The sequence below is a fragment of the Mixophyes fleayi genome, chromosome 5 (assembly GCF_038048845.1).
Source record: "Mixophyes fleayi isolate aMixFle1 chromosome 5, aMixFle1.hap1, whole genome shotgun sequence".
NCBI classification, from domain to species: domain Eukaryota; kingdom Metazoa; phylum Chordata; class Amphibia; order Anura; family Limnodynastidae; genus Mixophyes; species Mixophyes fleayi.
The window spans coordinates 239,801,796-239,816,654 of NC_134406.1; the positions used below are offsets into that span (position 1 = coordinate 239,801,796).

The window sequence follows — 14,859 nt, forward strand, 5'->3', positions numbered from 1 at the left end:
GGAACGTTTATTTTAGTTAGCCGCTGAAGCGGTAAGAAGCTATATCTCAGCTGGATGTCCAACGTATGCTCTATGGTTTCACACACGGGATCCGAGTATTTTCTGTAGCCGCGGCTAGGGTAAGATATCCCACTTTATCCGAAATTACTCTCAGTCTTACTGATCGTATGACTGTATACCCGTATACCGGCTATTATTAACATCTGACTATAACAAGGATGGTTCTGAGGACCTAATTTCATGAAGCTTTAGTTCACTGCATGGACAGACATCGATCTATATACTCGTATATATGCCCAATTTCTTCAGAGTCATCTCTAGGGAGAGTTTGGTACCTTCTCTACTACATCTTAAAGGAACGAAACTTTATATATTTTTTCAATGATTTTTACCAGCTGGTGATATATAAATTATTGGAGTATATTCCTTTACATGTATGCATATTTGTAAACTAAGATCATGTGGTCTATATCTTATTGAACCTATATTAGAGTTCTTGTATTTTTCATCTCAAAAAGGACAAGTGTATACTTAGCTTATTTAGTTTATACCACTTCATTGTGGCTGTGTGTGCTTGCTATATGCACTCTGCACATTTTATTATGAATTTTTATTAAATGCTTATTAAGGTACTTCTGCGCAACTCTCTGTTTTCTTTCTCTATGTTAAATACTTTTGTGTCAAAAAAGACAAAAGTATTATAGGAGTGATACTGTTATTGGCTAACCCAAAAAAATATTATTATATTTGCTAGCGTTCAGAGCACAGAGGCCCCTTCATCAGGCAACTTTACAAATGAATGACTAAGAAATAGGCACAACATTTAAACCTCAGTTTTATTAATTTAGCTTATCTTAATGACAGGGCCGCCTTCAGAAAAAATCGGGTCCAGTACGGGCCCCCCGTGATACCCGGGCCCCCCCCCATGAGCAACACATACTTACCTGGGGCCCGCCGCTGGTCTCCGCTATTCTGTCTTCAGCCTGGCTGTCACCATGACAGCCAGGCACCAGGATTCGATCGCAGGGGTGGAGGAATCATTCCCCCTGCGATCATGTGATCTGTCACAGGCAGTTTCATGACCTTTATAAAATTTTGTGTGTTATATGGTAAAGGAATGCCATACTAGTTAATATGCTTTTACATAACAGTAGAAGAAACATTTTCCCACAACCTGTATTGTATATTGCATTTGCTATTTGCTCATTTTCTGCTGTTTGTTACGTATAAAGTATCTCTGCTTATAGATGCATTTTTAAGTCAAGGCGTATGTACTAACAAGAATTCTCGCTGAATGTTGACATTACAGTTGAGAACACATTTACTGACATTTATCTCATCACCATATTTTAGATTTTCATTAATCGATGTATGCTGTGGTTTTGCTGCATAGACAGAGGTAAAACTATAATGGATTTGTTATTCATGTATGTTCATGTTTATTGTAGCAGATCATTTAAAGGGTAACTTACTACAATATATTTAATAGTTGGCTCTGAACAGGGGAGGAACACTGCATGCCGTCGGTCATTCCGCAGCACGTGCTCTATATATGTTAGTGTGCATGGGGGCCTGTGCATATGCAATGAAGCCCCGTATTGCCTTTACGGTGTTTGCTCTGTGAATAGATTACAGCCAGTGGCAGAAATATACTGCTCTTACAGGGTATGCTGTGGCTATGGGCCCACCTAACCACTGAGCACTGTGTCTACCAAACCCCCTGCAATGGTGACAGTTCCGTCAGTGGTTCTAAAAAAGTATTGCTTGGCAAGTACAATATGAATATAAAAGGTGCCATTCCTGTCTAACCACATCACCAAGCCCAGCCAGCTTAAGCGTCATCAAGTTGTGTTCACCTCTTTACACATATTGCCTCTAGCTGAGATCTCACAATATTATTAATAACAGCTGATTTACTCGTTGACAAAGTGGTCACACCACATTCTATTCTGCCGAGTATCTTCAGTCTTTTCCTGTATAAGACATACCAAATTTGTGAGGTGGACCTGGAACAGAGTTTCCGTTAACTCCAATTTTAATCAGAACCCATAGGGGTTGTTTTTCAATTATGTTTGTCTGCAATAGAAATGCTTGTACAGGCCGTGGAGCAATTCTTAAAGTTTGATGAATCAATACAAAAATTCGAAGATTCGCCACATTTTCTAAAATGTTTCATCGATTCAAAGAAAGACGAACAGGTTCAACCATGATAGAGTTGGAGTTATGGAGCATGTTAGCGCATATGCAAACAAGTTCAAGCTTAAATTGAAACATTTTTAATGGGTTTTTTTTCGCGACCAGTGAATCTCAAGCGCGAACTTCGAATTTTAAACCCAGTAGTGTGTACAGTTTGCATTAAAAAAAAAGTTCAAATACCTTTTCGATATTTAAAAATATAAGTGAAATAGTTTTCGAATAAAAATAATTGTACAAAAGAAAATTTAATTGAACCACGAACGAGAATCTCGAATATCGAACTGTGAACTGTAAACGGCCACTGTGACTGTCAAATTGCAAGTTCAACTTGGGGTTCATAGATGATTGTACTGCAAATATGTTCAGGGCCTTTAAACTGATGACATTTCGAACCTGTTCCAAATCTTAGAGCATATCTAGTCTACAATATTCTCAACTCACGGTTAAATTATTTTACTAGAATTTAGATAAATGCAACAGTAGAAATATATATTGGTTATTGTTGTTGAGGCAAGCTTGTTTGTTTTCAACAGATAATTTCAATATAAGTACGGACAGCGACGTACCGCAGACACCGCCGAAGAATACAAATGATGACCTTGAAGTAAATATTTATCTTTATTTCTTTATATTTTGGCATGATCATAAATAGATGTATAAGTGGTAAGAAAGTGTAGTAAGGAGTACTTGGCTATAACTCCCCAAGCTAGTTTTAAATTTAGATGTAGTCAAATGCACTACTGCATTTTCAATGTGATCCATGTATATGGTTCTCATACCCTGCCCTATTTATAAGGAAAGGGATGGATACATAATGGCCTTTAGCAGATATCAAGTATTGGCCACCTCCAGTGTATAGAGCACAGTTATCCTATCCAAATATATCTTAGTCTAAAAATAATCCAAAGTCCCACATAATCAACTCAATGTTCAAATTATCAAACACAAACAGAATGGTATGGAACATATAATGAAACATGGACAAGATCTGTCCAGGGGAGGGAGTGATCTGAAGTTGAGATGTGGGAGATTCTCTATCTCTATCTGAGGAAATATATGGTGCTTTGATTTCAAAGGCTGACAGAACTCCAGACGTAATTCCTTATGGCTAATACCCCCTGCCATGTGTTACAGTAACATTGTATTTCCAATGGTAATAATTACAGTACATAAAGTAGAACATTAAACCAATTACTGTTATTTTTAACTATAATTATGTATGATTTGTTAACATACAAATGGTGCAAGCACTCCTGAGATTAATTGACCCCACTACTTTACATTAATACCACTAACTCAACATTATATTAATGGCCTCCCCCACACACATTACATGAAGAACCCACCACCACCATACTTTTCTGTATACATCCTCTGCAGGTGATTGCTGTGAGAGGCAATCTTCTCACTCTGACTTTTGCAGTCACTGGACCAGTGGGGAGACGGGATCAGCCCCATGTGTGCTGAAGAGTTGAGATAGGGGCTGGCCCACTTGGAGGATATGGTGGGGGAGGACTAAGCCAGAAGGAGAGAAGAAGGGAGGAATAGGAGGGGTGAGGATGGAGGGAGGAGGGGAAAGTGAGGGTAGGAGCAGACAGGAGGGAAGGTGAGGAACAGAGAGGAAGAGGAGAGGAAGAACAAGAGGTGGACAGACAGATCCCAAAGGAAGAGCCAGCCACTAGGAATGTTCCCAGTGCCAGGGCCAGCCCCTAAAAGCCTGGGCCGACCAGACCAAGGTCCCCACCATAGCTACGCAATCAGGGCAGTTGGGGCTGAAACTGTGCCCCCCCATCCCCTATTGCCCTAAATCTCATCCACTCTTATTAAAATCCACCATTGAATGGTCTACCACCAGAGATCCTTTCTTTTGTTCAGCAAGGTTATTGAAACCTCTCTCCTATGAATGTTCCACTGAATACAAAGGAGGTTCTCATAGGAAGGTCCACTGTGAACATAGTCCGAGAATGGAGAAAGGATCTCTGGTACTGGATCATTACAGGCACCCGGAGACCCATCACATATGGTGATCACAGGATACAGTGATATGTATTATTACTATTGCAGTGCTGCATGTATTTCATTTTACCAATGTATTGTCAGTATTCCATTCATTTGTGTATGCTGTTATCTTGTATGTCATAGTTTGAGTTCTACAAAAGTGTTTATATTTGTTACATTTAACTTCTACAGTTTAATGGTTATACTACTCTACATCTTTTGCCATTGTCCATAGAGAAAACCATTTACCCGAACAACTGACTTTTTACCAGCTGTCAGGTCATAGTTTACTGGGCCTTCATATTAATAAATGTGGTAACTGGCTTATCCCCTTTACCTGTGTGTGACCCTGCAAGTGGTTTTGAGGGTGTCAGGTAATAGTTTCCAGCGTCAGGTTTAAGACCCATCTCACCTTCAAGTGCAGGGCGGCTCCCGGAGGCACAGGGGCTACTCTACACTCTTAGTCCTGGGTAGTAATCTCCTTTTGAGGAATCTTTCATCTGTCTCCATATCAACTTTGTCTTCTCTATTTCACAACAATAGTGTTCTATGTGGCTGAAATGTCCTTTGTGTGTCAATCTTGTTATTATTGTTATTTATATTATTATTATTATTATTATTATTATTATTATTATTATTATTATTCATGAAATCAGAGTTAATTTTTTAAAAGTACAAACTTTTTGGAAAATGACACCTTCTTTGTGACCTCTCTATTTGCAATGCTGTTCAGAAGTTGCAACAGAAACAAGAAATGTTTGAGGATTTATGTGCGGTGAACAATGACTGCTGGAGTCTGGAGGACATACGAGAAGCTGTCTCTTCCAGCCCCGACTACAGATCTGCTCTCCAGTACCTATCCCATGCGTGCCAGATATGCAGTGATCAATACCCATATTCAAAGGTAACTTCTCTTGCGGAATTATTATGCATAACTGTGGAGTATTATAAAGGGAATGGACTTACATTTCTACAGTTATCTCTGTTTATTGAATATTATCAGTGTACTAACACATTCTATAGCACTGTACATATATGTGTACATAGTATATCACACCCCAACGGTGCAATTGGTACACAACACGCTTCTTGTAACAATCTGCAAAGAGAAAAAGGTCGAAATGAGTGAATGGGGACGTGCCACACAATAGGGGTTAATTTATTACAGTATTTGACACAGTAAAGCACTGTGTAGTTATTCGCCTATTAAAAAAAAAAATCAACCCAGTGTATTTTGCAAACATTGTCCTGGCTAATATTGTGTTTTTACCTTCACTAAAATATTGTATAAAAATCAATTACTCTGACATACTGCCTCAATTTCAACTTACTTCTAATATTATTCATTTAACATCTGCAAGTTTTTAACCACTTGTTTCATAAAAACATTTTTATTGTACAGACCAAGCATTCCATTACTTTTTATAGAGAAACTGTGATCACTGAAGATTTAGAATAGAGTAATTAAATTAAATGGCGAAAAGGTGAAGGTAGATTGGAGAATCATTTCCAATTTGCTTTTAAATAAATGTTTTTTTTTGTTAAAATGACTCATCAGTCCATTATTTCTACTGACTTCTCTGGCATTAAAAATGAGTTTACATTACAAAAAAACCTAGGACTTATCTGAGGAGTTTTATACCTTTATTAGATTTGGAGAAAACACCTTCAATGAATAGACTTGCTAAATAGGCAAAATAAGGTATGTTGTTTTTGGTGAGCCAAACAGCCAATTCATCAAAAGAGAAAATTAAACTTTTTTCAATCTTTAAAGGACTACTAAGCCCCAAGGCCAGAGACTAAACCACAGCAAAGAGTCAGCAATTAGATTATTTCTGTCTAGTGCAAATTAGACAACAAAAGCAAATGTCTGATTGCTTGTTACTGGTTTAATACAGATTTGAAATTTTGAGCTATGGTAAAAAATAATCCTTAACATATGAGAGTGTAAGGGATTGCCTGAAGAATAGTAAGCTCAGACAGTAGAAGTATGGCCACGTGCATATGAGCATATTTTTTTTGCCGTCTCCCCTCTGTCCCTTTTTTTGACAGCAGGAGAGGCTAATACTAGCATAGAGATCATTGAACATTAGGGAGAAAGGGATTGACTGTGGAGAGAAACATGGATGAATGAGCAAGGATAGATATAAGTAGAACCTACTTTATTTTACTCCATAGAGATCAAATGATCTAGGGCAGCACAGTGGCTTAGAGGTTAGCACTTCTGTCTCACAGCACTGGGGTCATGAGTTCGATTCCCGACCATGTCCTTATCTGTGTGCAGTTTGCGTGGGTTTCCTCCCACAATCCAAAAACATACTAGTAGGTTAATTGACTGCTATTAAATTGACCCTAGTCTGTATTTGTGTGTTAGGAAATGGATTGTCAACCTTGCACATATCCTTGGACACTGGTGATGCATACGTCTACTATTACTGCTCCTGCCCAGCATCACTGAGTGTCACTCAGCTGCCCCCGACGATATTTTACTAGCAAATCATGACAATAGGTGATTTTCTATCTTTGCAATAAGCGGCTATATAAAACCATCCCTATCGCCATTTTTATTAAATAGACCCGCATACAGTGTGTTCAGCACTAGACAACATTTGAAGTTGTAAATGGAAAGCACAATAATAGAGCAAGAAAATAATGAGCTTGGATACTGCAGAGGGGTTAATCTAAATGATTTTTCTTTAGTAAATAAAAGTGAGCATACTCTGGAACATCTGTACATGAGCACACATTGCTGAAAAGACCACATTTTGTTTTCATTCAGTTTGTGAAGATGACCCACTGCCATTGTTCCTTCTGTGAATGGTGTTTCGTTCGCCATTTCTCCTTTGTGATCAAAGAGAAGAGTATCATCTATTTCATGTGTCCCATCTGCAACAAGCCGGACCTGGAGAATGAAGGGAACTCCGAGGAATCCATGGAGTTTTTCAACTTATTGGACACACAGGTTTCATAATATCATAATATATTCATAAATACATTTTTGTGTATGTTATAGGGCAATACTCTGCTCTGCTCACAAACTGTAAATGATGTCAGACTGGACATGGAGCCAGGATGATGGAGCACCTACTTTCAGTGTAACAGTACCTGGCATTGTACCTATACATTCTGTGATAAATGTACACCTATGTCGCATAATATTGCTATGGTTTTACACCAACCTTCCTCCCACTTCACAAAAAACAAACATCTAACCTCAAACATCTCCCCAAACTCCACTGCCTCTGTACCCTACAATACACAAGTGTTACATAATATATTTATAAACCATGGAATATAATTTCATTCCTTATAATTGGTGAGTTCTGATGTCATCATGTCAGTGGTCATTAGAAAAACTTGTGTAAAATAAGGAACTACTTACTGTAAATGATTATGCATATTAAAAGTAACCTTTGATTTCTGTGAATAGTCTAAAAACACGTTCTACAGCCTCTTGCTTTTATTTTATTACGGAACGCTTTGGTTTCTTTTAATATCCATATAGTTTACAGTAGGGAGTTTTTTTTATACTATTTATAAGTTATTACAATGCAATGGGTGAAGCAATAGTAGTAGACTGTAGATTTATGACTTTCCTGTCATTGATTAAATCATCTAAGAATTATTCTGTGCAGCTACTAACATCTTACATACAATATGACATTTACAAAGGGAAAGGCAAACTTTTCGACCTGAGTCATTAAGGAGAGCAAAGCATAAAAAAGGAGTAACTTTGTACTTGGGCAAAACCATGTTGCATTGGAGGGGGAGGTAAATTTAAAATGTGGGGACAGATTTATATTTGGGGAAGGGCATGTTCTAGATCAGTTTTAAATTTCAGTGTAAAATTAAAGCTTTCAAGTATTTGTGTTCTAGATGAAAAAAACAGCCAGTATTTAACTTATGTGCAAAATAATAAACTCATATGCACCCCTTTCATTGTAACATGGTTTGTCCCAAAGAACATTTACTCCTTTTTTTGCCTTACTTTCCTTAATGACTCAGGCAATTTATGTCTATTTAGTGGCAGCTTCTGCTTGTGAGAACTGCTCTGTGTCCCACTGGAGATCATCTGGGATGGTATAGTGCAGTTTATTTGTGCTTTGACCTTACTTAAGTACATAGAGTCTGGACTTGATTGTCCTGCTTACCTTAGGAAAGTTGCCCTTCTTGTCATAGCCTGGGTCTATTATTAAATCATTTTTGGAAGTAATGGAAAAAATACTCCATTTACTTCACTAAAGTGTCAAAAAATGTTACACAATTATTGTTTTACTGTTTTATGCACTCACATCACAAGCATAGCATATTTTGCTTAGCGAAAACCAGATAACTGATATTGAAAAAACAGTTTTGCACTACCGACAAGCTATATGACCAACACATAAACGTCTGCAGGTTTTCCCACTCATTCGTCCTTTAGGTAATTTAAAAATGAGACAGACACACCCATTGTATTGGGTTGATATATAGCAAAATTTGTAAGGGCCCCATGAACCTTTTATACACGCATGGGCCACGTCAGGGTAGGCGTGGCCTCCTAAGCTGCATTCCCTATAGAAGTTGCACCCCCTGATACTATGAGAGCTATGCCTTTGCTCCTATGTTCAGGGGCTGGTATCTGTGGGAGGTTTGACTATAAATTGTTTAGCATCAATGATAGCTTTGAACTGACTTGTTTTCAATAAAGCAGTTCTGGAATGGAGAGAACTGCTTGGATATTCCTCCTTTCAGGGGCAGAACACTATATGTCTGCACTTTTGAGCATGCATGTTGGCCCGCGCATGCATTGTGAATCCCCATTTGGGCTTCACTGCACATGTTCTGAGATGATCGTGGGTGCAGGCAGTGGTGGAACTACAACAGTCGCAGGGTCAGGGACAGCACTGAATCTCCAGCTCCCCTTTACCCGAGCATGTACTGCATGCGCTGCTCCCCAATACCGCTGCACTTATTTCGATCCCTGCTCTGTTCACAGCGGGGACTCGGAATACAAGGAGGTATATCACCCGTGCCGAGAAAATATATATTTCCTAGCTCAGGCGGCCATTTACTCTTCCGAAGGCCCTCGCAACGTCTATTAGCTACCCTCATCTCCAGGAACCAAAGCAATGCTTGCTTAACATTAACATGTAAATTGTTCCTTATATTCAGCCAAACCAATGCACCCCTATATGATGAAACAATGTTTGATTATTCCATACTTGCCTTCTCTCCTGGAATTCCCGGGAGGCTCCGGAATTTCGGGGAGTCCTCACGGACTCTCAGAAGAGTAGGCATAGTTCCCGCATTTGCCGAAATTCACGGCAGTGAATGGAGGGGGTGGGGCTTAATCGTGTCATTAATCTCCGCCCCCTCCATTCAATGCCGTGAATTTCGGCTTTCCTCCTCCTACCATATGTCACATGACTTCTTCCCTGGATCGCCCGAGGGAGAAATTTTAAAAGTTGGCATGTATGGATTATTCCTTATATTATATCACAGTGCTGACGTATTATACCCATATTACCATATGTTATTTCTTTTTTGCAGATCCATCACTATCTTGACCAAGAAACCCATGAGTTATTTCAAAGAAAACTAAGGGACAGAGCATTAATGGAGATGCCCAATTTCCGATGGTGCAGTCATGTAAGCAACAAAAGCTTGTAATTGTCTAACGTGCTGGCACAGACACGATTAACACCAGGAATGTCAGGTTTCACTATGTTAAAATGTGCATGGCCAAAGTAGCAACAAAAATATAATAAAACACTTTTTCAAGATTTAATCTAAAATTAAGACTATTTTTAAGGGTAAATTTAAACATCAAAACAAATTACAGAATGTACCTTGGAGCAAGGCTCATTTACAGAAGTGCAGTAGTAATGCTGCTTTGTGACATCACACCCCTACTTTTGTGCAAATGCACCCATTTCCCCTAGGAACCACATAGATTTTCAGTCCAAGATGTCAACTTATGTCTATGTGCAAAATTTAGTTCCAATGGAAGAAGCTGGACAGATGGGGAGGGTGCTCTTTGCTGAGTTTGAACTAGGTACATAAATTCTTATGCACACACTTGCAATAAACAAGATTTTGTTTTTTTTACAGACAAAGAGGTAAGAAGGCCCTCATAAGCTTACAGTCTATAAGAAAATATGAGTTTGATATACAAGGTTAAATGCCACATATTGGTACAGTGAGAATCCAATGGGAAAATTGTTTACTGCGCTAAATCATCCAGTTACACAGCAATGTTGATTTGGGGGTCAGTATGTTGTTTGAGAATAGAGAGTAATAAAATTTACATTTTCCGTGAACTGTATGAACTTTAGAGAGGTGTTAATTGGGTAGAATAGCCATGGAGGGGTTAAGAAGTGTGAAGGTGCAAGTTCCTGCTGGACACTCTGAGCAGATTGCACATTCACAAATTCAATGCACAGTGCTGCGTTTTGACTCAGCTTGGATCAGTGCATGGGCAATACCACATGTGCCTACTTGTCACATGACCAGAGGCATTGTATGGGTCAGCTCCAAACAGCTCATACACAATGGAAATGCATGGCTAGGTGCTATTGTTGATAGGGAGTGCTATGCTCCATCTCCACGTTGTGTTGTGTTTTTTACCCAGTGGTCTAGTGAGGAAAGGAAGTGAGGCATAGTCTGAGTATCCGCTTTGCACTACTGTGCATGCGCCGACTGTAAGTTAAACTTTACTCACCGTTTTTCTGTGACTGTTATTAGAGAAGCATTCAGCTGAATGAAATATATAGTGACCTGAGGCTCTCCACTTATATATTTAAGAGATCTATCCATAAAACTGTTTAACAACATTATAAGTATACTGCACAAACGTATAGCACATAAGTGCTATACAACTTATATGCTATACATTATAGTATAGTGCTAAATGTGTGTTTGGCTTAACATCCATAACCAACACCGATGACACCATCACAGACATCGGCCATGTTTTCTGCCAGTAGCTATGAGTCACCTGCGATATGCAAGGAGCATCCACATGTGGGTGATGATTTAATCGCACACACATGGGTGCAAAGAGCTGTGGGTATGTAGGTTTGAGCTTTGTAAACCCAGATTTAGCACTCCACAGTCTCTCCATAGATTAGTCAGATAGAATAATAATGGATTAACATTAGAAATAAAGATGGGTCTATAGTGGATAAGTATTCTAAGGGAGGATTTGTAGTTGAACCTGAGCTATATGTGCACATACATAAACGAGGAAAGTGCTTATACATATTTATAAAACAGGCAAAGAATTCAGAGTAATGGAAACGTGATAATGTATCATCTGAGCTAAACTGTTTTATATTATATGTATCAGATTATTATTGAAGATTATGTTAAAAAGAATATAAATCTTAAATGAATTGCCACATCTCTGTGCAATCTTTCCTGATATAAATATCACTGTGCCTGTGATGTGTTATGTGTATCTAAGCATACATCTACTAGAGTATAAATGTATAGCTGAATCCAACTCTAACGGAGCTCCAATATGATTATTCCTGAAGGAGCGATGCTGGTTGAATTATGCCCAATTTTAACACTTCAAGCAAGGAAGACTCATTAATATGTATTTTAATATATCTATGTTTTCATGTAATATAAATGTAATGTATCCGTAATTCTTTTAGTGCCCATTTGGTATTTCGCATGAAGAGGACACATTAAAAATGGAATGTCCAGCCTGCCATAAAAGCACATGTTTCAGTTGCAAAGAGCAAGTAAGTGCGAATGTTGTATGAGTCAGGGCTACGTGTGCAGCTTGTTGTCAATACTCCCTACATCATCACCATTTATTTATATAGCGCCACTAATTCCGCAGCGCTGTACAGAGAACTCACTCACATCAATCCCTGCCCCATTGGGGCTTACAGTCTAAATTCCCTAGCACACATACAAACAGACTAGGGTCAATTTGTTAGCAGCCAGGAGCACCCGCAGGAAACCCACACAAACAACATACAAACTCCTCACAGATAAGGCCATGGTCGGGAATTGAACTCATGACCCCAGTGTTGTAAGGCAGTAGTGCTAACCACTGAGCCACCGTGCTGCCCTACTATGCATTAGTAAGTGTGGGGCCCAACAATACCATTAAACACTCTTTACTGTGTGAAATCCAAAACTTGATTAATGATTGTTTGATTTTCTGGCACACAGTGGGAGGACGTACATGAAAATCTGAGGTGTGATGAGTTTAAATTGTTGAAGCTGCAACATCAAACCGAGGAACTGGACACTTATCTTGATCAGCATGGGATTGGTAGGATTATTATAGTAATTCATTTTTCATTTAAACAAAAACAAAACTTTAAACATCCCACCGTAGAAAACATCCAACCTTTGCAATGTCTTCTGCAAGTGGCTGAAGCTTGTCCATTGAGTACATATGTATGAACAGGCAGATAAGATGAGCTTAGTATTTTTCACACAGTATAGCAAAGACACAAATACAGACTTGATGCTTAGCAGTATATTTACTAAAATGCGGGTTTGAAAAATTGGAGATGTTGAATATAGCAACCAATCAGATACTAGTTATCATGTATTTAGTATATTCTACAAAAGGACAGCTAGAATCTGATTGGTTGCTATAGGCAACATCTCCTCTTTTTGAAACCCGCAGTTTAGTAAATATAAGAATGTAATTTCAGCTGCAGTGAAAATGCTAATAGTAAAATGTGTTAAATTACCATTCACTTAAAAGTAAAGATGAGTTAAATGTTGAAAATTATTATGCAAATATTCATCTAATCTGTGAAATTTTGTATGTTTCACTGGTGGAATTTGGCCTGTTCATAGTTCTATCCCAATTATACTACAAAGCAAAAGGAATTGACTGTTGTCATTTCAGCTCTATTCATAGACTATAAATTCAGCAAAATTGGTACCTCACACATTGGCAAAAAGTCCTGTTCCACTACTCAATTTGCGTGAAATTTTGCTCTGCAAAGTTTCTTTGCAACTTCACTCATCTCTAATTAATAAGACACTCAAACCATCAGCAGCAGCTATTTATATAGCGCTACTAATTCCACAGCGCTGTACAGAGAGCTTACTCACATCAGTCCCTGCCCCATTGGAGCTTACATTCTGAATTCCCTAACATACACAGTCACACACACAGAGAGGCTAGGGTCAATTTGATAGCAGCCAATTAACCTACTGGTATGTTTTTTTGGAGTGTGGGAGCAACCGGAGGAAACGTACGCAAACATGGGGAGAACATACAAACTCCACACAGATAAGGCCATGGTCAAGAATCAAACTCATGACCCCAGTGCTGTGAGGCAGAAGTGCTAACCACTAAGTCACCGTGCTGCCCAAACCAGTTAGCTGGAAACTTCTTCACAATTATTATTTTGCATGTGTTGCACTTGCCTGAATAACCTTTTGATCAATCTGACATAGAATAATATCACTTTTATGTAAAAACATTTGTTGAAAACTTCAATGGTCACTTCATTAATGTACATTTAAATTTTTCATACGTTTGTCTAGCTTGTCCTTCTTGCAAGTTTCGGTTTGACTTGTGCAAAGGTGGATGTTTACACTTTAAGTGCACGCAGTGTCAGTATGAATTCTGTGGTGGATGCGAACAACCGTTTCACCAAGGACCTGTAAGTGAAATCTTTTACTCTACTGGTTATCTCATCCTACATATTATATTATTAGCAATGCAACTGAAAACAGATCTTATTTCAAGAAATTCTATAAGCAATAGGTTCAGATAATTAGGAATTGAGGAAAAAACTATTTTTGTTCATCAACTACTGCCTAAAATTGATACTTCAGCAGCAATACTTCACTTTACCCCTAGCAGAAAAATTACAATTACCAATGTAAGAATATTATCCAAAGCTATATACTATGGAATCAGTTTTATACATTAAGGGCCTGATTAATGTTCAGACGTACGTCCATTTGTATGCCGTATCTTGCTTAAAAAACTCTGCTCGTGCTTAGAAATGGACCTTATGCCAATGAACACAAGTGCATTCAATTCATATCTGAATGCAAATGACACTTACGGCTGCCTATGACTTGAAGGGTGAAATGGGGGGAGAAAAGGGGCCATGTACATTAGGAGTGTGCCGATGCCTATGTGGCCAGTTCAAGTCCTGGCTTACTCTTAAGTACGCTGGGTTTCAGACATATCATTTGCATCAGCTACAGAGAAGGTGTAGGTGCCCACTGATAGTGATAGTCACAGCATAGTCTTTGTTTGGAAAAGTACCCGTATACTTCCCAATAGCTAGAAAAGAACATGTATATGCCAGTAACATAGACCATAAAAGCGCATTGTATGTACATTACACATTAAGAACATCTTGTTTTATGTATTTAATGTAAAAGATTTATTTTATTAAAACCAACCACATTTTAATTAATTAATTCTACTGTTTAGAGTTGTTCATTTATTTTATCATATTTTTTTTTGGTATGCGTTCAAATGTGACCTTATAGTGCACATATGCTCGTGCGCATACTGCACTCAGTTCTGTCTGACTACGTAAGGAGAGGAGCATTTAGGCCGAGCGTACGTACACCCAGATTCAAATAAAAACACATCTTGAGATCACTTGGATTTGGATATGGTCGGAACTACGCTCAAGTTCTGTGCTCTGTTGTAAGCCTCAAGTTGCTCATTGG

General features: G+C 38.4%; 1 protein-coding gene across 3 annotated transcripts in view; it reads left to right on the forward strand.

Moving 5' to 3' along the window:
• The window catches only part of LOC142159110 (E3 ubiquitin-protein ligase RNF31-like), a 33,934-nt gene that overhangs the window by 11,603 nt on the left and 7,472 nt on the right, over positions 1–14,859 (forward strand). For 2 of the 3 annotated variants that reach the window (XM_075213715.1, XM_075213716.1), the window contains 8 exons: positions 1,354–1,399; positions 2,730–2,800; positions 4,928–5,098; positions 6,974–7,156; positions 9,727–9,825; positions 11,838–11,927; positions 12,367–12,469; positions 13,708–13,826. In XM_075213715.1, the coding sequence (XP_075069816.1) occupies positions 1,354–1,399; positions 2,730–2,800; positions 4,928–5,098; positions 6,974–7,156; positions 9,727–9,825; positions 11,838–11,927; positions 12,367–12,469; positions 13,708–13,826 (882 nt within the window). The remainder of the gene's footprint in view (positions 1–1,353; positions 1,400–2,729; positions 2,801–4,927; positions 5,099–6,973; positions 7,157–9,726; positions 9,826–11,837; positions 11,928–12,366; positions 12,470–13,707; positions 13,827–14,859) is intronic. The other variant, XM_075213717.1, reaches the window with a different exon arrangement.